This window comes from Betta splendens, chromosome 9 (genome assembly GCF_900634795.4).
Source record: "Betta splendens chromosome 9, fBetSpl5.4, whole genome shotgun sequence".
NCBI lineage: Eukaryota > Metazoa > Chordata > Actinopteri > Anabantiformes > Osphronemidae > Betta > Betta splendens.
Window position 1 is genome coordinate 11,659,843 of NC_040889.2, and position 26,870 is coordinate 11,686,712.

Here is a 26,870-nt window from a genome sequence, read left to right on the forward strand (position 1 = left end):
ACAATGCCGCCCCATGGGATGCTCGTCCTTCAGCCTCCCCAAGCCTGTCGGAAGTAGCCTCCCCCATCGACAGCCTTTCCATGCCATCGCCTTCATCTCATCTGGCCCCGGCCCCCGACCTGCCTCACCTGCCGCCTCTGGACGTCCCTCGGGACCCGGTGGCACGGGACGGCAGGACGGAGCGCTCCAAGAGCCCCCAGAAGGCCGAGCTGCTGAACCCGGATCCGATGAGCCAGGGGCGGCGGGCGGCGGCGAGCGGCGGGGGCAGCAGGGCCAAGAAAGAGAGTGGCAGGTCCACCCATAAGGAGCACGTGGTGCAGCCCGCTGCCGAGGGGGAGGGGGGCAAACAGGGGCACGGCGGGGACCACAAACATTCCAGGAGCACCAGAGGGAGGTCCCGGGAGAGGAGCGCCCGGGACAACAGGGAGGCCACCCAGTCTCCCAGCAGCTCCAGGCTCCCGCACACCAACGGGAACAGCAGGGAAGACCTGGAGCGCTACAGCAAGGCGGAGCTGGAGCAGAGCCAGGCCCGACCCAGGGAGCCGGGCCAGAGCCTGGGGGAGGGCCGGCCCAGCCTGCCACACAAGAGCACCAGCATCGGCGGCGGCGCCGGGCGGAAGGCCACGGTCTCTCCCGGGCCGTGGAAGATCCCCGGCTCGGACAAGCTGCCCAGCACGCTGCGCGCCGGCACGTCCACGCTGAGCAGATAGCGCCGCAGCTCCTCGCGCCCCCGCCTCCCGTGCCCCCCCCCCCCCCCCCCACCCCAGCCCCCCGGAGCCGAGGAGGACGGGGCCCGACCGCTCACACGTCTTTAGAGGTTTATTTATGCTACTGTACTCTAAATTATTCTGAGAATATTTTACACCCACCACCTTAAGAACTGGAAGGAAAATCATCCACTTTTTAAAGAAATGGACGAGCAGAATGTGTGCGTCGCGTGGCATCCTTTGGGTCAATCGGAACCAGAAGAACTTCTCCCCAAGCGGAACTCTGACTGGAGATTTTTATAGGACTACACAACGGAGTCTATTTTATGAAACGGAATGTTACCGAGACGCTTTGCCTGTTTTTGACCAGAGCGAATGGAACCAAGAGATGAAACCTACTCATCAACAGAACTTTTGCCTTAACAGAGACTGTGTGGGAGTGGATCTGTGCTCAGCGAGCGGTGGGAGGGTTACAGACATAGATGTATTCTCAATGAATATAATTATGTGGGATCATGTTGTACATAAGATCATTTGTACGTGAGCAGATTCTGATAGTTGGACTCTGGGCTGACCCGCTTCTCCCCGTTCTTTCCTCCTATCCGAGCCCTGTCTCAGCAGCTTGGGCTCTGAACGTTCCGGGCTCAGCGGCGCCACGCGTCCACTCGTTCCTCTCATTTCTGTGCTTACCAAGCGAAGCAATCGGCGATAGCGGCGTCCAGCTGGAGGCGGAGGGAGCGAGCTGGACCCGAGGGGCAGAGTGCCTTAGACTGACAGGGAGGTCAAATCAGAACCACAACACAGGCTGCTATACAAAGATATATATATATATATATATATATATATATGAGGCTGTACGAGTGTGGCTTGGTAGAATAGATCCCTCAGAGCTCGTGTGTGGAAATGAGTTCATTAACAGAGGTTTTGACTCTTCCTTATTTGTGCGAGCGGTTCACTTTGGGTCGTTGCTGATTTCCTAATGAGGCCTGGCACCAGTCATCTCCATGAAGAATTGCTCGTATCAGCCGGTGTAATTAAAAACCCGCCACCGGGTCGGGCTTCGCACCCAAACCAAACGGAATTAGTCAAATGTGATACTGATGTCGAGACTCGGTCGCCCAACAGTCTGCAAGCGGAGCGTTTCAACGCCCTGGATCTGAAGACGGCCCGCACCTGTCACAGCCGCTGGCAGCTGCTGGGCTTCATTAGCTTCACCGCGGCTGATTCTGTCCACGTTGGGCGAGGTGCGGCGGTCCAGCCCCGGATCCAATCTCCCGGTAGGTGCTACAGGAGCCGGCACCAGATACCTGTCAGAGAAGCTGTCATAATGTGAAGGTTCGGTTTAGGCAGTTTATGCAGTAACTAGACAGTCGGCCATTAGCCCGGCCTTGACCCACTTAGCTCCGCCTGTCACGCCGTCAGCTCCTGCCCAGGCAGTGATGACAGTGGCAGATGTGCTCCTGGAAGTAACTGTTACAACAAAAGCCGTTCACTGAAATAAAACAAAGGTCGACTTTAATGTTTCTGTTAAGCTGGCACCTGAAGGCCACACGTCCCTGAGAGAGAGAGAGAGAGAGAGAAAGCGAGAGAACACGCATCAGACTGTTACCCATTCTGTCGTCTCTGGCCGCTCAGCTCGCATCCACGTCTTCGGTTCACTTTTGTTAAAACGCACCTTCATGATCATGCGTGTGACCTAACGCTGCTGCTGTTCGCTGATAAACCCGCTTCACTTGGCATCAGCAGACAACCAAATACCCATGCTGCTGCAGCAGCCTGAGCAGCAGCCTGACGTAGCATCAATCCGACGCTTGACGAGTCAGCCGGTGAAAGAGGGACCTGACTTTAAAGCACAATCTCACGCAGAGGATTCAGATCCTGGATTCATGGGTTCGGCCCAGCAGCACCAGTCACGCATACATTTGTCAGGACTAAAGGCGGCACACGCCTGTACACTGTATCATCACGCCCGTTCCACCAGACTGCTCATTTATTTTGTGGCGACAATACGTGTGTAATTTAGATTCAATTTGATTTTCCTAGTTTTCTTTCTCTGCCTTTGCACAACTCGCTGCTTTCCACCTCTGAGCTGTCTCCATTGAGCCAAATTGTACATAGTTTTCTATGGGAAGCAAGAAGAAAAAAAAAACGGCACCTAGCGGCGTGTGTGGAGATACGGACGCACGCGTGAACCAAGCGGCTCACTATCACTGTGTAGTGTTTATAGCAGTGTGTAGACCCAGAACAAATATCTATAAATATGATTCCGTGTACTATTGATGGTCACAAAGACTGTAAGTGCAGCAACTATTTTTATGAAATGCAACACTATGGATATATTAACTTTTGCAAAAATCTTGTTTACCTGTAAGAGATTCTGAAATGCTGTCAAATAAAATCTTGACACAACATAGCAGAATAATCCAGGGTTTGTCTGGTGTGAGTCCTTCTGGTTCATACTCTGTCTAATGCACAATAAGTAAGTATATTATAATGAGGAAACAATGTTTTAGAACACTGTCATCCCTCTTTAATAAGCGTTGTAGTACCTTCAATTGGCCACGTGGTGACGTCGGGTTAGTTTCTCTATAATGTGCAGATAATGTTGCCTGTAAACGCTTTCCCACTGATGCGGAGAGTGTTTTAGTTGGACATCAGCCTTAAATAAACACCCTGCAACTACTAATAACGTCCTCACAACCTCCAGCTGCGAGTCTGTAGCCTCCGCTCTGCTCGCACATTCTCCAAGTCTGCACTAGAGGTCAGTGTCGACCAGGCACACTCTTTAATGCTTGATGTCATAATTGTTGACCTTATATAAAGTTATTAGTCAGACACTTCCTCTTATAAAATGATGCAGGGCTCTTACAGAACCAGGCCCAATGCACATCTGCTCTGCTTTGTGAGGTCATCATTTGCATCATGTTTAGCCTCTGCAGCAGCTTTTTTGGGTAATTCTCTGTGCACGCCAGCATCCTTCTATTGGTATTGTGGTTTTCACACATACACAACATCCTGAGTAAACACTATGTTGTAGACCCACAACATCCACAGTATGTGAGCACGCAGAGCTCTGCGCTTCATGCAGGCAGGAAGGCGACACCGTGAGAGATGAAGCGCCGTGGGAGCAGAACAATGAGCTCTCCTGCAGATGCAGCTCCGCTCCAGCTGGAAGCTGCCGGCTGAGGCCCGTGTTCTCCACAGCAGCCAATCGATCCACGTCTGAACTCCTGGCTCCACTGGGATAACGACAGCTCTGCTCTTTCTGTGGCGACACAAGGACATGAGAGTCCAAGCATGTTTATTAAATGGCACTCAGAAGCATCACAGAGCACCAGCACAGTGTTTCTAAGCTGCACAAATGGCTGTTTAGTGTGTCTCACATCGCTGCCTATGACTAAGGGACCGTATGCATGACTCAGATTTTCACAGCAGGATCCAATGGATTGCTGCATCTCCTCAGGCACCCTCCGCCTCCGAAGTATGTCGTCAAAATTTTAAACGATCATGTTATCTGAGATGAGTTATGTTATACTCCGTCTAGACTTGCAGGGATTTACTGTAGAATAAAATTTTAAATTCTAATGAAAGAATAAAAATGCTTAAATACATACACATAAGCTACATTAAATAATATGTTGCACAATAAATACCTGTACTATCTGCTAAAGAGGCTGGTTTTGTTCCAGTCCTGTGAGACTTCTATTATAAAACAAAAACAATTTGGGGTTTGTGGGTCAAAGTCTAGTTTACAGCCTTGCTTTTGGACACTTTGTTTGCACGTTGCAGAATTAAATGAGGAGTTAGAATCCTGGCAACTGTAGCTTCAAACCTTAAAAGTAACGCAGTCATTATAATAAAAGTAATTGATAAAAAATGAGCACCCATGTCACAAGCCAATGTTCCTGTCAAAGCAGAGTGCTTAGTGCCGTGGCTGTAGTTTCTCCATCCGTCCACTAAGGGGCAGCGTCCTCATCGCGAGCCACAACCTTCGCTTTAACGCTCAGCTGTAGAAGAGCTCAGAGCTTTTTTCACAAGCGCAACACATTCTCCAGCTACATTAGAAACTACATTAATTGGTCTGTTTTCCTGCAACTGAAGCAGGACTAAATTACAGCAACAGAGGCAAAACAGAATAAACCTCTATGGTAACAAGACTAAATTCAACAAGATATATGGAAAATCACGGCTTAATCTCTCAGGAAGCATTCTTTTGCTTGCTAAACGTAAAGAAGCAGTTGCCAATCACAGTTTAGACTGTGCTTAGTCCCGCCCACATGTCACAGAGACACTGAGGAAAGTATAGGAAGGAATAAACATACATAGAAATAAACTCCATTTATTTACTCATATCAATAATTATATTACTACTTTTATAATAAAGTCATTTTTCGCGCGCGCCATCAGGACTGGGGGAGGGGCCAAAGGCTGGGTGACACGCCCTACCCACTCAGAGTCTATAATCGTGGTACGGCGCGTGTAGCGCTTACAGTCTGCAGACGGGCGACGTTGGAACCAGCGTTTGGACGTGGAAGTAGGCGATCTCCGCAGCCAGAACCCAGAGACGACCGGTGGGAGGAGGCAGAGAGTCAGCAGCTGCCGCGCCACACATCCTCTTAGACGGACGCACCCGCACCGACCAATGTCAACGGTGAGAACCGTTCCACGCCGGCTTCACAGTGACCACGCGCGGCTCGTAGCGGTGTTTGAGGACGCGTTAGCCCGCGGACGCTGCCGTGGCGTTCCGCTACCGGAGCATCCTCCGTCGCGTGGTGAGGGAGGCGGGCTGGAGAGGAGCCCGTTGACTCGCAACCGCCGTCTTGGCATCGCATCGCTCGTTTTATCTTGAACGTGGGTGTTGAGCGCGAGGACGGGACCAACACATAGGCGCCTTCGACGGTGGGGCAGCGGCGCTGTCTGAGCCGCAGTCGGCGTGGAACAGCTGCGGCGAGTTGGCTGTTACTGCCCGGAAGTGCAGGCGGGGGTCTTCGAAAGAAAAGCGGGGGGATTATTTTTAGTAGCTCAACTAGTAAATGTGGAGGGAATAGTTACCTTTGAGGATCAACATGCTGTTTCTATTTATAGCTGCACTTATTTTAATGAACGCACAGTAGGTGAATCACTAACGGAAATCACCGGGAGTCAGATCGAACATGGCGGGCGTTCATTTAACCGCGCGTGAGCTGTGGTTCACTTCTAATTGCCTAAAAACCTCGTGCACGTGCACGCGGGCCAATTAGGCCTAAGTGCCCGGACAACAGCGCGCGGAGGTTTAGTCATTCAGGTGGAATAGCGGAATAGATGCGCTAATGCTCACTGACATTCAAACTAACAGCGGTTTTCAGATGAATAAATTTAAATTGTTTCTTTCAGTAGCTTGATGACTATTGAAACACATTTGTTTCAACTTTTTGACGGACCTAATGCTGTTGGCTTTGTACGTCTCTTATCTTGAAAGGCTTAACCGGATGCAGCGTGAGAAACTCTGATCTTGATGCTGCACAATTGAATGCACGGATTTATAAAATGTCAAATTCCTCTGTTAACAATAGAAGCGACTGACGTGTGTGACGACCGAAGCTGCGGCTGCGAAGGTGAAACCACCTTTGTGCCGCATGCGCGCGCGTGACCGCGGCTCGCCATGTGGAGGTGAACCGCTTGACTCACCTCCTGGCCGCTGGGGTTCCGCTCAGCGCACTGAGATGACTGGGAGTCCAGCTGACTCCCCCTGGTCATTAATGTGCACAGCAGGACTTGACGTGTTTTATCCGCTCCCCTCTCACGTGGCTGCATATGGACATAAAGAGTCCGCGTCCAGGGCTCCAGGCGGCTCCGTGCGTCTCCGCCGCGGCGCCTCCGGCGTGTCATGACAGGCGTCATGGGCACGGACTTAAAATGGTAATTTCAGTCACAGACTCAGGCTGTAAAAGAATCATCCCATTCGAAGTGACTGCATTTACAGCTAGATATTATAATAAATTTCCATTAGTTGAAGTGCTTTGGCAAAATAATATTTCCAACTTCCTGGTAAACACAGGCTCCTATGGATTTTATAGTGGCTCAGTCATAAACCGCAATTGTGAGGGTTTTAAACTTCCTGCCTCATTCGTTTTTTGGACTTTAAGTAGAGCTGCTCTAGTAAAAGAAAATTGTAAATATAAATGTTTATCGAACTATGATGCCTTCACTTGTTGTTTTGCCCTACAAACATTGAAAAGCTTGCAATATTATTAGATCTTTGATCTAGGGGTTTGACTCACGGAGCTATTCCTACGCAAACGTTGAGGATTTGAATTCATGGACACCGCTGGTATTGTGTAAAATTAGAGGAAGCGCATCAGTAATGTGTGTGGATTTCCCCCCAGAAGGTGTTTGTGTGAGGAGAAATGCTGCTAGTCGCTGGATCTCTGAGGCGGAATGAGACGCGTTTCTAAATTAGATCAGAAAAGGGGCTTCAATTATCACGCACTGACCTACATTTTGTTCTCTGATAAGTGTTGGTTAAGTGTCTTCACGTTGGTGAATGTGTGTTCATTTTATATTTATAGCTGCACTAAGTATGATGAGCTGCTGACTGGAAGTGTTTTATCCATTTATGGCTTCGACATCACATGTATGTCTGCTCTGGTGAATGTTTAGCTTTAATTCTTGCAATACTGTAATCTGACATTAGTTTCATCTAATCATATTGACGTAGGGGGCGTGGATATAGACGTAACTCCTCCTTGTGGATTCTCCTAGCAGAGTAGCACTACCGACGGGCAGCCTTTAAACATGGCTGAGCTGCGAATACGGTTGCTATAGTGTAAATGTGTAGTGGAATGTGCAACTCTCTCTAAGTGTAGCTCTGAAATTACCCTGACATTTCATCGCTCAATATTGTTGACTGGTGCAAGATGCAATAACGTACACACACACACACACACACACACACACACACACAAACACAAACACCTGGGCCTCGTAACAAGCGCAGAGTCCCTTCAGCCGTAACATAAATCCATAAATCACACGGGGAAGCTAGCTGGTAATGTTGGCTGCAAAGAAAGTATGCAAAGTAATGTCCTCAAAGAGCTCTTCTGGGAGTGAGGTAGGTGTCAGGTTCAAAGGTCATCACTTCATTTTCAACTGCCTTGCTGTCGGCCTATCATGTTCCTAATTTGTTGTCTATTTAGCTCCTCTGAGAAATTGTTCAATTTGAAATGTTTGTCTTGTTCACTGTCTAGACTCTCTTCCCAGGAGATGCATTATTCAAGTGTGAAGCCATTTAGTTCTTGTGTTTTCACTAATCTGCTGCAGGAAGTGTAGCACTTTCAAAATGACACGTTCCCTGGAGTACGACGTTTATGTACGTCAGCACATGGGGAAACCTGCCCAGTTTACTGCATGCCCTGATTCACCTGTTGAGGCTCTTTGTGCGTGTGCACAAATGGATGTCTTTATTTGTAGTTGGGCGTGTTTGCTTGTTGTGCTTACACACAATAGAAATTCTATCTTACACAGAATTGTAGGGTTGAGAAACTGAAAGCATTTTTAGCAACAATAGTTGTAGGGTGTTAAAGGTCCTATAGTTGTAGGTCTTAATTATACCAGTCATTCCAGCAGGTATGAGCTTTTTATAGTTGGATGAGCTTTTAGAGACGTTTCCTAATGGGAAGCGTTTCTAAGGATCTAATGTTTACATGACACTGGGACCAGTTGGTCTTTATTTATCTGTCGTCTGCTCTTGCAGTCAGACCTGTTTTTTGCACAACTGAAGGTCAGAAGTGGTTTTACTGATCCACAGTTGAAGGTTAATTCTTTGGCCGTTTGCTGGTGACAACAGTCAGACGTAATGCCATTGTATTCAAATGTCCCTGTGATGAAGTAAAACACTGTTGCTAATGTTCTTTCAGGAACACCGATGGCGTGATCTGAGCAGGAACTAGAAGCAGGAACTTTTAGTTTTTTGATCTTCAAAACAGCTGGTCTGGCTCGGACACTTCATGAGTTCAAAGTGTACGACAGATTTGTCACTGACTGTGTATTTAACAACTAGATGAGACTGAGGAACTTGAAATATCTACTTGGTTACTGTAACAGTGAAACTTGATTGTCTTGTTTTTCATCACTCCCAGAATTAATTTTTTTGCTCCCTTAAAACCCTTGGACATACAGTATGAAGTCATTAGCATGTCGTTTTATACTGACACATTTTGAATGGAGTCCACCTCCATGACTTGGATACATGACTTTTCCTTCCCTGAGGGTGAAGATCTGTGTCCTCTCTCCTTTGTGGATCAGTCATGTGAAATGAGAGCCGGGGAGATTATTGCGATTGCTTCCTATCCACACAGTGCACCAGGGTATTGACTGGGTGCAGAGGAAATGAAGGCTGCCACTCCCAGCGCAGCTTTGAAGTCAACCCTGAAGCACAGAAGACATCAGATATGTTAAAACTTTAAATTTCCCTGTTGATCTGGTTTTCCTTTAATTTCATCCGTCTTGCCCAGTAAACTTGTGTTAACCCTGCCTATTTAGTAATTTACCCCCTTTTTTATTTGGTGTGATGCACTAGAGCGAAGTGAAAGGAAATTTAATTGCAAATTAGTCTAATGTCCAACATCCTCCTCAATCCCAGGAAGAGAGCAGGGCTAGTTTAAATCTCCTGCCTGCTCTTGTACTCTACAGTCTGTCAAAGCTGATTGCATCCTCCTGCATCAACAGCAGCCCTGTCCCTCTTCTCTAAAACATTACAATGTTGTCACCAGCTTGTGTCAAAGGTTATTTAGTGTCAAGAGTAACTCGACTGGAATGAGCAGTCTGCCTGTTGTTGGGTTTGACTATAAAAAGATTATGATGGTGTTGAAATCCTGTTGCGTTTACTGTATCCTAATCTGTCCACTAGCTTTAAATCTGAAGTAATCTGTGTATGTGCCTCTTGTGTTTGACTCGGCTCTAATCTGCATAAGGGATAATACTCAGCAGCTCATCGATTGATGCTGAAGCTCTTCTGGCATTGATTACAAACCTTACAGGCAGCTACACAAGGTGAAGTTATCAAGTATGTTTTAAGTACTACACACCTGTTAATGATGTATCTGTCGCTGTAATCCATCGCATCTCTGCATTGGATACTTAATGAAGTCACTTTAATGCATCCTAGATGTGCATTGGAAGGCAGCGGGAGGCACGTCATTAGATACAAGCTGGCCCGTAGCAAGATTATGTCATTAAAGCTTTTGTTGTGCATATTATGTAAACGCTTAACATGCTGCACAGAGTAGTGAAAGCTGTGCTGAGGAGCTCACTGGGCCTTGGAGAGCCTCACCATGCCTCTTTCCACATTAGGAAAATGAGCCTGCAGGGTAAGTGACAGGGCAGCTCGCCCTCGCCCCAGAAACACAGTCACCAGTTAGGGTCTGTTCTGTCATCCCTGCCTATCTACACAAGTCCATCATCCAAGTGTAAACCCAACTTCCCACGCTCATCAGATGTATATGAAGAATTTGCACAAATTACTGCAAAACCTCTCATCAGAGTTGAATCAACCTAAAAACATTTGTTTATATTTGGACTATTTGACGGTCGTAGAATCAGACTTGCAGTAAGGAGGTGGAGACTGCCTGTTACTGTAGATGTGGGACAGGTTCATGACCCCTTGACCCTGCTCCAGTATTCTGAGCACGATTGCCAGCCTGGGTCTGAGCCAGACGTTAACCGACACCTCGGCACGGAGAGGCTCCGTCGCTCAAGCGGCTGGTGTAATTACAGAATGCTGCCGCCGTCATCTATAATGCAGGCAAAGCTCTGGTGCCCAAACGCACAAACTGGGACATGTTCTCACACACAAACTCGGCCTCCTGGGGTGAGGCGTCGTACGTTGAGCAACACCTGTATGTGTAGGTTTAAACTGGCTTATGGCTTAAAAATTAAGGCGACGCTGGCTAATCCCTGAAACCCTGGCTAATGGATTTAATTCTAATTAAATTAGCCTTTAGCTGTCTCAGGGAAAATAATAAATCTAAGAAGACCTGCTGGTTTTGTACAGTAATTCAATCTGGGATAAGGGCCCTTGAAAGAGCTGTGTAATTATGTGGGTTTGTGTAAGTGGTAATGTCACAACCTCATGTTGGAGCGGAGGAGTTGGGCTGGATCCTGGGAAAACATTTGAGTCATCATTGTGGAAAGGTTTATGAATTTCTCTCAAAGAATCTGGTCCCAGTCCAGACAACTGTAAGTGTGGGGGTACGAGCTTGTCATAATGGACTAGGTTTGAGCACTTTGTTTGGCCCGAGGCAACATGAACATGAAAAGTTGGAAAACAATAATTTTCGATAGTTAAATGTACAAAAGTCTAATTCAGACCCCAAAAGGTGTAAACCTCTATCAACAGGAACTATACGTCTGGTATCATTCATTTCACATCTTAGTTCGGGGCGGAGCAGCTGTTTTAAAGTTTGATTCAGGTGAATTGACTGACAGCTCAGCCTCCTAAGGGAGGGTGCTGGACCTGGTTCCATCAGATGCCTCCATGTTGGGCAGACTCGACTCAGCTTTTCAGGGTTTTCTTTTTAACACTGGCACTATTATTAGCAAAAGGTTGGAACTGCCCTTCAAGCTCACAATTGCTGCTTTAATTATTGGCTGGATTTTGCTTTCTGTTTTCCCACAGTGCCTCCCTTCCCTCCCACTGCTGTCAGCTTTTGTCCATTTTCTAATGGCTTCAGCCAGTGTGCAGCTGGAGAGCTCGATTTTTGCCTGTGTCTCAGGCAGCACTCAGCTGACCTACTAATGGAGGGGTTGTGTGAGGAAAGGCTGGAGGCAGCAGAAGGACTGTGAGGCTGCAGCTTAAAACAGCCCACCTCTGACAAACTGCACGGCCCTCCTGGGGAGAGGAGCTTTGAGGGAAAATGTAGACAATCCCTTAGTCCAGAGAAAAGGAGAGTGAGCCCCATTATCTGTGGACAATAGCATGAGTCTGAAAGAGCTGCTCTTCTACCTCGAGCATCTAACTTCATATAAGAAATGACCCAGAGAGACTTTGGACTTGGTGCACTGTTTGATCCAGACTGTAGAGAAGCTTGTCCCTTAAGGTTTTAGTGCTCGTCCTTGCTGTCTGCTATTTTGACTTTGGCTTTCAAGTCATGACACAGACTTTAAAAGCTTGTGCCCTTATTCATCAGTGACGAGGCAACAAGGCCGCTGACAGACATCTGAGCTTTGTGCCACTTGTCCTTGGCGATGGAGAACACTGCAAATCACTTGGTTACAATATGACAAGGAGCTGAAATGTGTTGGCAGCTTGTTCGTACCAGAGCTTTCATTTATGTAAATGCATGAAGTTTGCACAGTGTTGCCTATTGTAAATTACTTGACCTCATCTGCATCCAGCTGTAATTCCAGTGCTGAATGCTGAATGGAATGCTGACTTCCAAAAAGCACGTGAATGTCATGGCACGATGTGGCTTGTAGCTGGACAACATCAACCAGTCTGTAGAGTACAGAGGTGGGGCGGCTGTCTAATCTTAAAAGAATGCTAGGGAGTGTTTGGCTTTTATCAATGTGGAATGTGCTCCTCCATTCAAACACTCGTCCAGCTGCAGGAACATTTCCATTGTCAGGCATTAATCCGTAGTGACTTTCAGCCCTTGTCCTCATATCCACAGGGAATCTCTGAAGCCCAGAGCCAGTATGTTGGGGCATTGACCTTGACTGACCTTTTATTATAGTGATGTCTCTGCGTGTAGCATACTAAATCTGTAGCTATTGTCTTGTATGTAAACAGTAGATGCAGCACAAAGCAATAAAACCTGACAGAATGGGTGTGAATGTAAGCTTGGCTTACAACTACAGAACGGTGAAACACTTTAAGGAAAGCGTAATTAAACAATGCATGCACAGACGGCAGAATGCACGTAAGTACAGGACTGTTGTATCTGGGCCATGTTTGGCTCAGGAGGATTTGGTTTGTCTTTGAGCAGACATGCTAGGGAGCTGCAGCTCAGGAGAGACTGAAAGAAGCAGGGCGAGCAAGAATCTTAAGTTGTATACAGATGACTGCTCCAGTGAATCGCTAAAGTGCTGATCAAGCGTCTGTCTTGGCTAAATGTTAAGCCGTTGTTGCTAAATGCAAAACTTTAGATTCAGGCATCCGCCTTCTTCTTTTTTTTTTAACTCTAGTTGACAAACCATAGATGGGAGTAAATGTGGTGTGATGGACTGGAAAGGAGGATGATGCCAGGGACGGGAAGCGACCGGCGAACTTGAAGAGGCCTGCATTGTATTGGTGGATTGTTGTCATGGTTACACACAAATGAGCAGCAGCACTGACGGCGTGGTTGTCAGCCTATTGCCCACACATCACACAATGATCTGATACACATAACTGCATCCAGTCGGATAGCACAGCGGAAGTCCTGACTAAATAGATGGGCCTCACTGTCCATACCTCAGACCGATGAGGTGCTGTTTGCTAAACAACCATATTAAGTTGACAAAATGTGCATTTAGCATTTATCATGGTGATGCTCAAATGATGAAAAGCTTCTTTTCCAACTGCCAGCTTTTTTCTACTTCAAAGTAGCACAGTGATTTTCTGTTTCAGGTAGTGTTCTTATTGCTGTAAAGACCTTCTGTTTCACACTACTTATTTGCGGTCAGACTTATTCTGATTCAATAAATCAGACTAATCAATAAACAATCTAAATGTCAAATGGCTTAATTACCACCAAGTAATGAGGTCTGAGTGATGGACATCTTAGACGGCCACATGACTTTACATGTATTGTACCTCTGCTGTCTGTAAGGTTAGTTGCACCCATGGCGGTGTGTTTTCTAATTCAGATGATTGACTGGAGATGCCCTAATCTAGATTAATTAAGTCTTCATTAGTAGATAGGAAAATAAACATGCTTGTTAAAAAAACAACTGCTGCTTCTGTTTGGGTCCACACACTCTGATCAGTTCACAAAGGCCGGCATCAGCCAGGTCAGTACCTGAGCTCACGTGTCCTCACATCCAGATCAGTGGGACCGGGCCTCCTGCTGAATCAGCCAACACTCCATGTATTGTATTGAGTTGTCCCAAATTTTTCTGATGCAGCCCGCTACACCACCACCATTACAACAGCAATTGATTCAATTAAGTTGCTATAGACCTGAGGGTGGCCAGGCATCCAGACACATGTCAAATTGCTGGAACAATGAGATTAAGGTCAAGTCTAGGTCACGTTATCTTGGGTAAATGTGCGTCTTTGCAGGGCACGGTCACCGTGAGTCATTCTTCCTTTTGACTGCATTTCTGCGGGTTGTGTAAATGTTGTGGCTTCCAGCTCATGTTGATTTAGACCTGTCCCCATGTAAATCTCTCTGCCTAACCTTGAGCAAGTGCACCAAATCTGGATCCAGGCTTCCTTCAAACGCAACGGAGTCCTTGAGGAACAGGAACAATTTGTGCAAACAGTCCTCCTGCAGTATCGGGGCAGGGTTAATTTGTTCTTGGTGTAACTCGTGCAAGACGTGGCGGCTAGTGCTATGGAACACTGAGTAATACTAAGATACCGCATATCTGAGCTGAGGCCCACAATAGTGTTGAAAAGTACAGGTTTTATCAAAGTGGTTGTTTTTTAGTCCAGTTCCTGCTTGTATTTGATTAGGTTCATTTGTTTGTTTGTCTTTTTTTTTTTTTAGAAAATTCCATTTTAGTGTCATCGACAAGTTGATTAAAGAGTTAATTTAATCAATAAGAATTTAATCAGCCACCCTAATTGTGCACAGTAATTTAAATGTTGTCCTCTGCCGCAGAGTATCACCTAAACGTTCACATGCACAGGTGCACACCAGCTGAACCTGAACCTTCCCCACCATGTATTTAAATTCAAAACCTTTGCATACCCGTCGGTTTCCTCTGGTACTGAGTTGTCCAGAGAAATAACAGCTTCTTCTTAAAATGTTCCTGACAGAATCTGTCAGATCAAAGGAATAAAAGCTGTATGTTGTGACTCAGAGTTGCTTTCATCCTAAAGTGTATATTCAGTTTAGCTTCAGGTACGTTCTAGTGCAGTGTGTAATGCTCATAGCTGCCAGTTCTAACACTCATATCCTCCCCTCCCACTGCAGGAGCTGTCTAAAAGCCAGGACCTTAACGGGTTGGAACAGGCAGCAGGTGGACCAAGCAGACTGACGGACATCTGCGGCAGTACAGCGGGCAGCACCATGGCATCCGTATCGGAGTATTATGCTGGCAAGTGTGTCCTGATCACCGGAGCCACCGGCTTCATGGGGAAAGTGCTGGTGGAGAAGCTGCTGCGCTCCTGTCCCGAGGTCAAAGCCCTCTACATCCTGGTGAGGCCCAAAGCCGGACAGTCTATGCAGCAGAGAGTCGCCGACATGATGAAATGCAAGGTGAGCTCTCGCGGTTTGTGCTTGTAGGGTGGATTACTGTGCAGAGAGAACACAGGATGGTGTGTGTGGGTGCGAAAGGTGGAAGTGGATGAATGACGCAGGTCTCAGGAAAAAGGATGTTTAAAAGGAGGTATTGGAAGTGGAGAAGCAGAAGGAAGCATCATCAGTAGTCATTGTCCTAAAATATAGAGAAGGGGAAAAAATTAGCACAATGATGCTTATTGGTTAACGTAGCATTTAAAAGTCTGTCTATTACAAAGCTGCATGAGTTGTGGATCGCTTACATGTTCTAAAAATACTTCAAATGCATAGTACTTGCAAAGTTTTAGTTTGGCCACGTGCTGTGCCATCTGTCGTTGGAGTGTGTGGATGATTGCGGGTTTCAGAGCAGTCAGTCAAGCTCCTAATAAACCATCACAGCAGCTCTGAAGCCAGGTGACGTCTGGCGTAATGAGACTTTCTGACTAGTGGGTTGTTTATTCAAATGACTATTCAAAATCAGAGAATAGATTTTGTTGTGGTCTTGCATGTTTATATAGCAACATTAATGTTTGAAGGCTGCCGTTGCCATGACGATGATATCAATCACCCCAGATGTGTCAGTAGTTGATCTTTGATTTATTGGAGACGTGACAAATGACGAAACACGGAGTTGGGGGTGTTGAGGTGAGAAAAATGAGTGATACAAGCAAGTGGAGGTGGAGCTGAGCAGCTTGGAATATGTGGCGTCAGCTGTATTGGGTCAAACATGACTCAACAAAAACCTCCGAAGTATGCTGGCCCTAATGAGGAGCGAAGGATGGATGTCAGGTGTGTATTGATGCTCTCGGAGCAGCTGCACAAGAAGCTGCAGCTGTTTGTTGCCCTCAAACTGTCGGTGCACCTAAAAGTCACACCTCTGTTCTCCCCTAATGCAGACATATTTACTCTCTGCGGATTCGTTACGCTGCCTTCTTATTTCCCTGTTTGTCTCGATGGGTGTGATGCCATGTTTCACTGCATACCTCTTCATCGCTAATTAGTTCAAACTAAGACGACCTCAGTAGAAGCGACTCTTCATGCCCTGTAATTTCTGCGCTGCAGGAACGGAGTGGGATTCAGATGTTCACTTTCAGCTGGCCTGAAAAAAACCCCGCAAACACTTCTTTACCGGAGCCTGTATTTAGTAACCTCAACAGGGGCAAACTATCGGAATGCTAATTTAAATCCACAAAAGTACGGTTTTACAGACAATGACTATTTTATCTACTATCTACCTTTATTCACACCTGCTCTCTGCCCCTCCAACCTTCATGTCTGCAACTGTGGAGGCTCGAGTGTTGATGCAGACCTGTTGGGGCTCTCCGGACTACAAAACGGCCTCTCCAGTCATGGGTCCAATTTGTCCCGTTTGCAGGCATTTCCAGAATTAGATCTAAGGGGCAACTCATCTACATCATTTCTTTAATTGACTATACTCCAATATTGAACCATGTTCTGCACCTCAGTTGTCAGCATTTAAATTCTAAACGGTTAGTGTTTGCCATATACTCCCACTCAACCGTTTTCCATTGGCTTTGGCATCTCTTTGACAGTGGCTATTGGGCCACTGCTTGATCCTCTGCCAAGTATAGACTCACTCATGTTCAGTCCACATTCACAAGTGAGGTCATTAAATTTCCATGACCAAGCCTTAAGTACCAATTGGTATTCATGCGAGTCTTCAGGTCAGTATTATAGTATTCACAATCAGGATAATTTATGAAGGAGAGCAGTGGTTTTGTCTCGAGTATCCTCTCCTCTCATCCTTGAAGCCAGGCCACTGGGTTTCTTACCACCTGTTGCTAGGTAACCGCCAAGAGATCTGTCCCGTGGTGTCTTTCAGTGGATGCAATCAGGGCCGCTGCCCTAGGCAGGAAAAGGACAAACCGATAGGAATCTCATTGTGCGTGCGTCGGCGCTGCACCGGCTCTGACATTTAAGCAGAGGCTGCACTGATACAGTGGAAATGTTTAGAAGGCTGCAGTGCCAGGCACCAAATGGCATGTCAGGCACTCCATACAAGTAGGCCTTGGTGTGCACAGTGCCTCTAATGGTGTGCAGCATGCTTTTGTGCCCACTAGCAGGCTGTTCACAGCAGCCGTGCTTTCCTTCATCTCTGTGAGGGACAGGCTCTGGTGGTGGTGGTGAGGTGGGAGATGGAATGCTGTGTGTGTGGGACGAGGATCCTGTGGAATTCTGCCTGCAGGACAGTGTTCAGGACATGTGGTGGTTTAGTGTTTGCTCACCAGGTTTGTTTAAATGTCGTCTAATGGTGTAGAAGACAAGTAGAATAGATGTAGTTTACTCAGTGGCCTTTGAGGTGTTGCAACAATTTCCATTTGTAATGTTAGTTTGTCTGTTGGTTTGAAGTCGTAACATGTTGGTGCTGTGGTTTTCCTCCTCCTCCTCCTCCTCCTCCTGAGCTCTGCGGCATGATGTCGACTTGCCCTTACACGATGTTTGTCGTTTTTCAACACGCTAGACAAACTGTGACCTCCTGTGTTGTGTACCTGTGCTTGTCCACACAAAATAAACTGCTCTGTTTTCTGATACTTAAAACACAGCCTGTGCAGAAACTGTAGTTCTAACATTCCCTGGGCTCCTTCTGGGAGGTGCATCTATCTAAAAAGCTGATGACTTATTCATTTATCTACAAACGTAAATGGGTTTGTATGAACTTGCTCTTGCACAACTTCTGCCGTTACAGTGCAACAGAAACCCGAAAGTGCAGCCGCTACGTTTTTCTCCACTTCCAGTGTTGCGTACACTCTCACACCTCTCCCCTCTGTGGTTTGGGTCGCGCCCATTATCGCAGTCAAACATGTCTATGTTGGATTGATTTTTCTCTTGTTTGCATCGACAGCCAGGTGATCTATTCAGCGGCATAAATATTCATGCTTTATCGATTCCTGTGCACTCAAACTGCAGCTTTTGTTCACTTGTGGCGCTCGTGAAATTAAGTTGCTTATACTTAGTGTATGATGTCAATAATTGTCAAGCTCTGTTAGAGCGGCGTCCTGGGGATGAAGCCGAGGGGGGTTGTGATGGCCCAGCATGCTGTAAGGAGCCAGCAGCAGACGGCGAGGCATCCAGTAGCCGTAGCATCCCTCCCCAGAGAGGCAAGGGGAGCGTTGCCTGCGTATAATTAGGCTGCAAATTAACTCCAGCTTATGAAGCAAATTAGCTTATTAAATGTTGCTGGGGAAGTCATTAGGCCAGTACCGACATGCGCAGTGTTTATCTAGGGAGTCTTGTAGCATATACTGCCCCTTCTCTGCTCACAGCCGTAGGTCTGTGTTTCCAGATTCATCCCGGTTTAACTCTGTTGCGGATTCTTAATGAGAAGACCAGTAAGCTGTAGATCAGAGCTATAAATCAGATTTTTGGCGACAGATGTCTGAGAAACGGTTACGAGCATCCTCCACTCTCTGGCTTCTCGCATCCTATTAACTAATTTAGCTGCATGTCAGGAAATGGAGGCCAGTGCTGAGGGTGCAGTCGCTGTTGCTTCTGTCAGACACACTTTGGCACTCCTTCCTTAGCTGCAGTAACTCTTCCAGGCTGTTTGCCTCCAATTGGTGCTCCTCAGCTTGCTCAGCAGAGCTTCAGACAGTATCTACCTTTAAGACACTCCTTCAACCGGGATAAATGTATTTGTTTCTAAAAGTGCCAGGTACTTTAAATCAGGGTTGAAATGATCGCTGAAAATTATTTTCCAACAGTATTTGGACAATTCTGCTCATTCATCTCATTAAAGTGCAGACAGTAAGATCAAATGTTTAAATTCTGTTATAACAGTGGTTTCTGTCTAAATGTTGGCTTTTAATAAATAGTGGTACTGAAACAATGCGTTGTGCAGAGGAAGCACACTGGTAAACCATTGTCATCCTGTACAAGGCAGTCTGCTCAGACGCCCGTGGGTCGGGAAGGCTGGCACAAGTCCTCTCGGCGTCTAAACGCTGGACAAAAGAGCGGCACAATGCCGTCCTCTGCCTGCGTCCCAAACAAAGCGCCCTGTGAACCCACGTCTGCGAACCCGCTCAACCTGCTGACCTCAACGCACCGTTCCCGTCGCTCTAGGATTTCAACTGGAAAGCAGTGCTTCAGATGTTCTCATTTGGGTTAAATTAACTGTTGTGCTGTTGTATGTGTGGCAGTGGTGGTGTTTCTCTAGAGCAGCAAGTGTTCAGGAGAACTGATGTACAGTGAAACGTGAACGCTGGAGCCTTTGAAAGACTCCTTTGTCGCGCCATAAACAAGGTTTTTGTTGAGCCACTACAAAAATCTCCCATTTGTTTTTGTTGCCAAGCTACACACCCTCGAGGAAGTTGAGCTGAGGTCACTGCATGACATCAGTAGCTCTGAATCATGCAGCTCTGCTTGTGCAGTGAAATGCGGGCTCGTTGGGTATTTCTGTAAGAAAGGGCTTCTTTCCCTCTGCAGTCTGTTCCTGCCAGCTGTTGGCCTGCAGCATATGGAGGAACCCTGTTTATATTAGTATTAAAAAATGAAAGCATGGCTACACCATCAAACATGAACTACTGCCTGATTCATCTAATGCTGTAAATGTAACGTGGGAACCGTGGTGGATTTCAAGGACACCTCAATGCTACAAAGAAAAAGATAATGAACTCCTCTTGAATTCCACAGCTGTCCTCTCCATGCGCGTGCAAGGACAGCTGACGCACAGAGCCATGCACTTTGATGCCAGCCCCTTTACGCGTCCTCCTCATGCCGTTATCGACCCGGAGCCGCCATAGACGAGCATGCTGGTGAGAGATTGCGACACACTATGACGTTCGTCTGACTGTCGGCTCCTTGGTGGTGAGCTAGTAAAAGCCGGCGAGCGTTCATTTAATCCCCCTCCATGTTGGAATGCCGTGAGCAAACAGGTGGAATAATGTCATGCGAGCAGTGCTGGGTGTTGGGTTTCATTGCACTGTGTAGCGTGCCGGTGTGTATCCTGAATGGTTATCAGGCCTCCTGCGCTTGTAAAGTGAATTATTGCTTGTGGACACAATGAGCATTTTGACATCGCCTCACTGTTAAAGTTGTCGCTCTAGAGCTTTTAATGTTTTACCTGCGTTTCCCTTTTATTTTGCTGGAAATGTATGTACAGAGCTGATGGTGCTGTGTGTTCAGGGAGTAGCTTTCCACTCGTGTGTGTGTGTGTACACAGTACCGAAAAAACTGCCCATGAAAGGAATCCTTGTGTCGGCATTTCTGTAGAATAATGTGATAAGTCCTACACGTGTGCTACTGTTTCTGGCAGCTCTTTGACCGCGTGCGGGAGGACAACTCTGACTTCCACGAGAAGATCATTCCCATCAGCAGCGAGTTGACTCAGCCGGGCCTGGCCATCAGTCCTGAGGATGTGGAGAAGCTCTGTGCCTGCATCGACATCGTCTTCCACTGCGCCGCCACCATCCGCTTCGACGAGCCGCTCAAGTGAGGCTCATTTATTTGACACTTCGATTTTCACCCATTTATTTTTCTGCTCAACGCCCTTCTATCTTCTAAACTCTGCCTCCTAAAGGTTTAATGCATTTTATTCATGCAAGCAGTCAAATTTCCCACTGTTGGTGAAACATTTTGTAATGCATTTTATAAAAAAGGATGAGGATGTAGAGAAAGGATTGCTGTAACACTAGTCACTCAATATTTGTGATGTCTTCATATCCTGACAGATGCTCGGCTCCTAATTGGATGTAGCGATGTGCCAAACTGTCGGAGGTGATTCAGATGTTGAGTTAACAGTTGCATCAGATAGAAGACATTTCTAGATGTAGCTTGAGCACATACTTAGAAATGAAGTGGAAATTCCTGTGATCTAAATCAGTCTGATCATATTGGGTTCGCGCAGATGCTGATAAATTGATGTTTAAAGAAGCCAATTCTTCGTAGGAGCAGGACAGTCTCAGGTTTGAGTGACGGCTCATTGAGTAAAAGCTGCTGCTTCTGCCTCCTCGCGGCTCTTCATCGATCGTTACTGCCTTCACATCCCTCACTGTTCTGCTCTCCACTCTCCTTATGTAGTTTCACCTTCAATCTTTGTCACCGTGGCCTTCACCTCCATTTTTCTCCCTTTTTCATCAGGCGTCGTCTGCTGCAGTTTTCTAAGCTCATCAGGGCCTGGATATATAAGCATGGGATAGTCACAAACCTAAAGGATTACTCCTGTAATTTATTCCTGATTTTCAGTCTATAGTGGGAAAGAAGTTTCTCCTTTCTCACTCAGAAAAACACATTTGAACCCGAGTCATCAGAAGCCTACAAACTTACTAGGTTAGTCTGAGCTAATACTATTTATGAGCTAATACGGAAGATACTAAGAAACTACTAAGAAAATACTTGAGTATGAGACATGAATATTTAAGTAATCAATGTTTGTGTATGAAATTTCCACTGATCATTGTTGGTCAATGTATGACCAAATGTTGTAATCGAAATTTTGATAGATTTCAAACACAATTACATCATGTATATGAATACCATTAATATTTCTTCATTGCCGTGTGTGTTCAGTACCTTCCTTCTTACTGTCTGTCGCTGGCGTGTCCCCCTCCCTCTCATCCTGCCCCTGTCAATCAGCCTTCTCAGTGTTTTTTGGCTTTTGCCGTTGTTAGTATTCACTCTGCCAGTGTCCCTCTTACCACCTCTAAAGCCCACCTTGCCGGCTGGATTCTTGGACCACCTCTAATGAGTAGTGTCCAGGCTTGCCACACCGATGACACTGCCCAAGCTTTTGACCTTGACGGCCTCCTCCTCTGTCTCCTTCTTGACTGCGGTTGCTGCCTCACCCTTCTCAGTCCTCTGTGCATTCGTGACTGCCTGCAGCATGGTTAGAGACGCTAGGTGCAAGTCCTTCTGCATTTTATTGCCTTTGATGTCTCGTGTGCTGCAGAGCAAACTGCGTGTCTGGCATGCCTGCGCAGCTCCGTCAGGCGGCAGAGGTCGCTGCACCCAACGTATGAGCAACGAACCTCAGCTGCAATGTCCTTCTGCAGGCCATTCTGGGTGTAGCTGCACAGACGGCTTTCCCAGGGACCAGGGATGTCCCCGAGAGCAGCTGGTTGTTCCAGGCCACTGTGAATGTTGTATAGGTTGGTGATGCAATGGGTGAAGTCATCTACCGGTTCGTCTTCCTCTCGGTGGCATGTCGTCATGTCTGTTTGGATGTCTGCAGTCGGGCAGATGGGTCGGGCAACTTGTCATGCAGGCGGTGACAGTCTGCCACTTTCAGATTCCTGCCCAGCAGTCTTCTGGTCCTAGCTCCTGTGGGTCGGTACTCTAGGCAGAATGCTATCTGTTCATCTCCAAAGTCGTGTCCTGAGTTCACAGGGTCGGGCAAGTTTTCTGCTGTGTCTTTGACATCGCTTGCTGTCCATAGGCGGTGTACGAGGATGGGGCCTTGAGGTCCCACCACTTTTACCGTGGGACGCACAATGCCGCTTTCAGACACGTCCTCCTTGTCAGTGTCCTCACCTTCAGGCGGGCCTGATATATCTGGCCTTTGCCATTCTGGGCTCAGGTTAACTTGCCGTCTGCTGGAGCATGTGCCATAGGGTGATCTGGCTGGTGTGGGATCACTGCGCTGAGGGCCCACAGATGAGACTGCTTGCTCTGAGGCTCCACTGCTGGCTTGGAGTGGAGTATGATGTCAGGCCGTGATATGAGTCCGGTGATGTGTGGGACAGGAGTTGAGATCAGGATCCGCTCACTCAAAGACGAGAGAAATCCAAAAGGTTGTCTTGGTTGGTTTCATTTCTGCATGGGTGAATTAAAAAAAGGCACCCGGGTGGGAAAATTTAATGCCCACACAAGGTGCACACCAAAAACTTTTGAAACTCCTACCCCTGTCCAGAGTATTCAAGCATACAGATAAACACATCTTCTGCTTCAGACCAACACGCCCACTATGGTTATCTAGACAGCTGACGTTTCATTTTGTTCAGTCCGCAAAGAGAAACCCTGGCGATGTATCTTGGGGTATCTGTGTCACTCAAAGGGCACAGTGTTCCTTATTCAAGACAGACACTATATTTTTAGATGACAGGGACTTGGACCTCCTGCTCAGATTCACAATCAGCAAGTGTTTAGGCACTCTTACAGAAGAACTTTACAGAAGACTTTTGAACTTACTTGGTTAATCTTAAATTTATGAGCTAATATGAAGGATATTAAAAACACTTGAGACATGAATATAAAGGTAATAAATGTTGTATAATATAAAGGTTTCTGGTTCTATTTTATATTGCCTGATGAGGAGCTATAGCTTAATATTTAAATGGTACCAGATGGCCGATGACTCAGCAGTGAGCAGGGCCTCCATGTTTTCCTGGCTGTCCGGCTGACGTGAAGCCCTGCATATGGTCCCAGAAGGTGGTGGGAGGCTGACGCCCCCGGGCAGCGCCCGTCCTCTACCTGCCGTTAACACCCTCCCTTCAGTACAGCGCTGCCGCTAACGAGCTGGCAACGCGTCTGACTAATGTCAGTGGGCCAGTCGTCCCCAACTCAGACGCTGTTCGCCTCCCTTTTAATGTCTCCCACGCAGCCCCAGAGGCGCTGCTGTAAACAGCGTCCAGTTTGACTGACCCGAGGTTGTTTTCCTTATTGCTCCTGGTAAAATTGGCTCTGCTGCTGCAGACCTCATGCAGCGCCCCGCTGCTCAGTGCTGAGCAAGTTATTGGAGAAAACAAATCAGCTGTGTTTGGCTTGTTGACTGTTGAGGTCACTGATGCAAACGTTCATTTGTTTAGACAAGGCGTGAATATGGTCTTGGCGTTTTACTGAAAAAATATAAATGCTTTGTTGATACAGTTGCTCTTCCTGCAAATGCAAATACAATGAAATTTCAGACTATTTAATTTGTGTAAGTCATTAACAGCTTTCTAATTTGAATGGCACGCTCCATAATGAGGGAAGCAGAATTATGTGAGCACAGATGTTTGAAAGTTGCATTGTGCAGACTTATGAGTAGAAATGGGGATTTTCTTAGATCTCTGATGGGCCAGAAGTACTGGCTTAAATGATCATGGCTGTAAAAGCAGCTGTGAGCTTAAAATGACGAGATCCGCATTTGATGAGTGGATGTTTTGTGCTCCTTCGTCTGATCGGTGTTCTCATGTCTCAGCATACCTATTGTCATTGTACTTGGCTTATGATCCTGTTCTGCTCATTCACACTACTGTGCAAATGTTCATTTGAATGAAACAGTCATCAGCAAACGCTCCCTTTTGCAAATGCGCAAACAGATATTAGCAGTCTGACAAACACACCCTTGAATCATATTTAATCTGTGCACACTCGTACAGCTGTTCCTCCCCCACGCGCCCTGAGCGCATAATAACTCGTATGGCTCGTCTCTAGGCATGCCCTGCAGCTCAACGTGATTGCCACACAGCAGCTCCTCAGCCTGGCCCATCAGATGCACCACCTCGAGGCCTTCATTCACATCTCCACCGCCTATGCAAACTGCAACCGCAAGCACATCGACGAGGTCATCTACCCGCCGCCCGTCGAGCCCAAGAAACTCATAGAGTCTCTAGAGTAAGTTTGTCTGCTTTCACAACACGTAATTGGGTTTTTACAGACTAAAAGCTGATATCAATCACAATTAGTCCTATCGCTGCATCATTTGAAGCCTGGATCTGTCTTTAGGTGGATGGACGATGGGATCGTGCGTGACATCACGCCACGGCTCATCGGCGACAGGCCCAACACGTACACCTACACCAAAGCCCTGGCCGAGTACGTGGTGCAGCAGGAGCAGCACAGGCTCAACATTGGCATCATCAGACCCTCCATTGTGGGAGCCAGCTGGCAGGAGCCGTTCCCGGTGAGTTCATCTGACGTCACTGTCCTGTAATAAAGCTGATTGATCAAAGCAAAAACAGCTGATCACGATTTGTCCTTATACACAGAATGGTGAGCCGTTGTGATGTTTCATTGTCTGTGGTAAAGTACCAGCATAGACCATTCTTAGCTTAGCTTTTTACACACTGTTCATTTGTTAGATGTTTCTAAATCATTCCCCCAGCTATCTTTGTCCTCAGCTTCTTTGGCTTTAACTGTGTTGGCATCACTGTTATAAACTTCCTCTGGTTCTGACTGACAAAGCAGAACCTGAATTGGAGAAGTTTAAGTTCTGGCTCTGCACCAACAACCTAATTGATTTGAAAGCAGATTCTTAAGTGACTGGACAGTCTCCAGCATCTGGTCTGGTCACATTCCGTGGTTCTGCACACATGCAGCACTGGCGTCCGTGAATATTCCTCCTTCAAGCAGAACATTGTTAACATACCTCAAGGTTGCTTGACGTGTGGAGAGAGTTTTTGAAGATTGGAATACTATGTTAAATATCACTTGTGTTATACAAAACCCTTAAACTCCTGCATAAATGGCCAACAGGGAAGTCCTTGTTTATGCGTTGTCAGGAAACGCAGGCCCTGTCTGTGCGCTGGGATTGGTGACGACAGTTCCTGGCTCGGTGCTGGGCCTGCAGTTGTAAGCTCGGCCTGGCAGTGGCTCTTCAGAAGGCCTTGCTCACACGTGGCCGTGCAATCGCTTTGGCAGCTCATGCCAGCTTGTGCTGAGAGGCAAGGGGGATGGGGACAGCCTGTTTGTGTGTGATGTGTTTACAACCGCTGCGTGGTCTTCGCTCTGTCACTTTGACTGAGAAGAAGCCTCCTAATCTGAATAAACACCTGATGCTATATATACATTGAAAGTGTCCACGCCGCTGGCTTCATGGGCGGGCCATCTTTCTTTCACCAGTATGTTGTTAGACAGACTCTGGACAAGAATCAGGTTTGCTGTTCTCCTCCACACATTAGACGCTAGAGGAGTCTATAACCAGAGGTTTCATCCATTTTTAATGGAGTCTAATTGAAGCTGACAAATTCTGCTTCCCAGCCTCGTCTTTCCCGCTATAAGAAGTAACATGAGCGGCCCGTTAGCACACACCAACCAAGATGTGTTGTGCTTACAGACATTCATCCTGATGTTTTTATGACTGCGTTTATCTTTTAAATTCTGCTGAGTATTAACTCATCTCTCACACCAGGGTTGGATTGACAACTTTAATGGACCGAGCGGCGTTTTCATTGCAGTAAGTGAAAACTTGTTAGACTGGAAAGTCCATTGCAGATGTTTTGAAGTTGGACTTGAACTGTGTTTCCTGTATCAGGCGGGTAAGGGCATCCTACGCACAATGAGAGCCAACAACGATGCAGTGGCAGACCTGATCCCTGTGGACGTGGTCATCAACCTCACCCTGACTGCAGGCTGGTACACAGCTGTGCACAGGTCAGTAAATGGAGTCATCTCTGGATTCAGTGTCAGTTCTAGGACGCCCACTCGTATCAAAGTATGTAGGTTACCTGCAGCAGCACAGGTAACAGGACAGAGTACTTCAGTACTAAGTCACTCATTCTTTACCTTTTCAGAGATACTAGAAATGTAAACAAATTGATATTTAACCTATGTTAATGACTTTGCTCTCATCTCCTCAGACCTAAAACTGCTTTGGTGTACAACTGCACAACTGGCGGCATTAACCCATTCCACTGGGGAGAGATTGGTAGGTATATTGTTGCTAAGAGGTAATATCAGTCACTGCAAGCTGATATTTATGGAGCTGTTCGATCTGCGCCAGCTGGCTTCCCACAGCATTGTTGTTCCACTTCACTTTCATCATCACAAATCAATACAACAGTGTTGTGACATAATGGTGTTGTGGTGGAGTTAAGTTGTGTTG

The 26,870-nt window shown here is 46.8% G+C and overlaps 2 protein-coding genes and 1 long non-coding RNA gene across 12 annotated transcripts in view; 2 read left to right on the top strand and 1 right to left on the bottom strand.

The window, feature by feature from the left end:
• magi2a (membrane associated guanylate kinase, WW and PDZ domain containing 2a) overlaps positions 1-3,143 on the top strand; it is an 86,273-nt gene extending 83,130 nt beyond the window's left edge. For 7 of the 9 annotated variants that reach the window (XM_029163876.3, XM_029163877.3, XM_029163875.3 and 4 more), the window contains one exon: positions 1-3,143. In XM_029163876.3, coding sequence (XP_029019709.1) covers positions 1-710 — 710 coding nt within the window. In that variant the 3' untranslated portion in view covers positions 711-3,143. The other 2 variants (XM_029163883.3, XM_029163884.3) reach the window with 1 other exon arrangement.
• Positions 2,675-5,333, bottom strand: LOC129604685 (uncharacterized). The gene is made up of 2 exons (XR_008695769.1): positions 5,198-5,333; positions 2,675-3,972 (listed from the first exon to the last, which is right to left on the bottom strand). It is a non-coding gene; the product is annotated as an uncharacterized LOC129604685 (long non-coding RNA).
• si:dkey-97m3.1 (fatty acyl-CoA reductase 1) overlaps positions 5,070-26,870 on the top strand; it is a 25,966-nt gene continuing 4,165 nt past the window's right edge. Inside the window, exons 1-8 of one of the 2 annotated variants that reach the window (XM_029163885.3) lie at positions 5,070-5,358; positions 14,807-15,091; positions 20,385-20,560; positions 24,482-24,661; positions 24,773-24,950; positions 26,178-26,222; positions 26,301-26,419; positions 26,626-26,693. In XM_029163885.3, the coding sequence (XP_029019718.1) occupies positions 5,350-5,358; positions 14,807-15,091; positions 20,385-20,560; positions 24,482-24,661; positions 24,773-24,950; positions 26,178-26,222; positions 26,301-26,419; positions 26,626-26,693 (1,060 nt within the window). In that variant the 5' untranslated portion in view covers positions 5,070-5,349. Of the gene's footprint in view, positions 5,359-5,864; positions 6,606-14,806; positions 15,092-20,384; positions 20,561-24,481; positions 24,662-24,772; positions 24,951-26,177; positions 26,223-26,300; positions 26,420-26,625; positions 26,694-26,870 lie in introns of those variants that run through there. The other variant, XM_055512089.1, reaches the window with a different exon arrangement.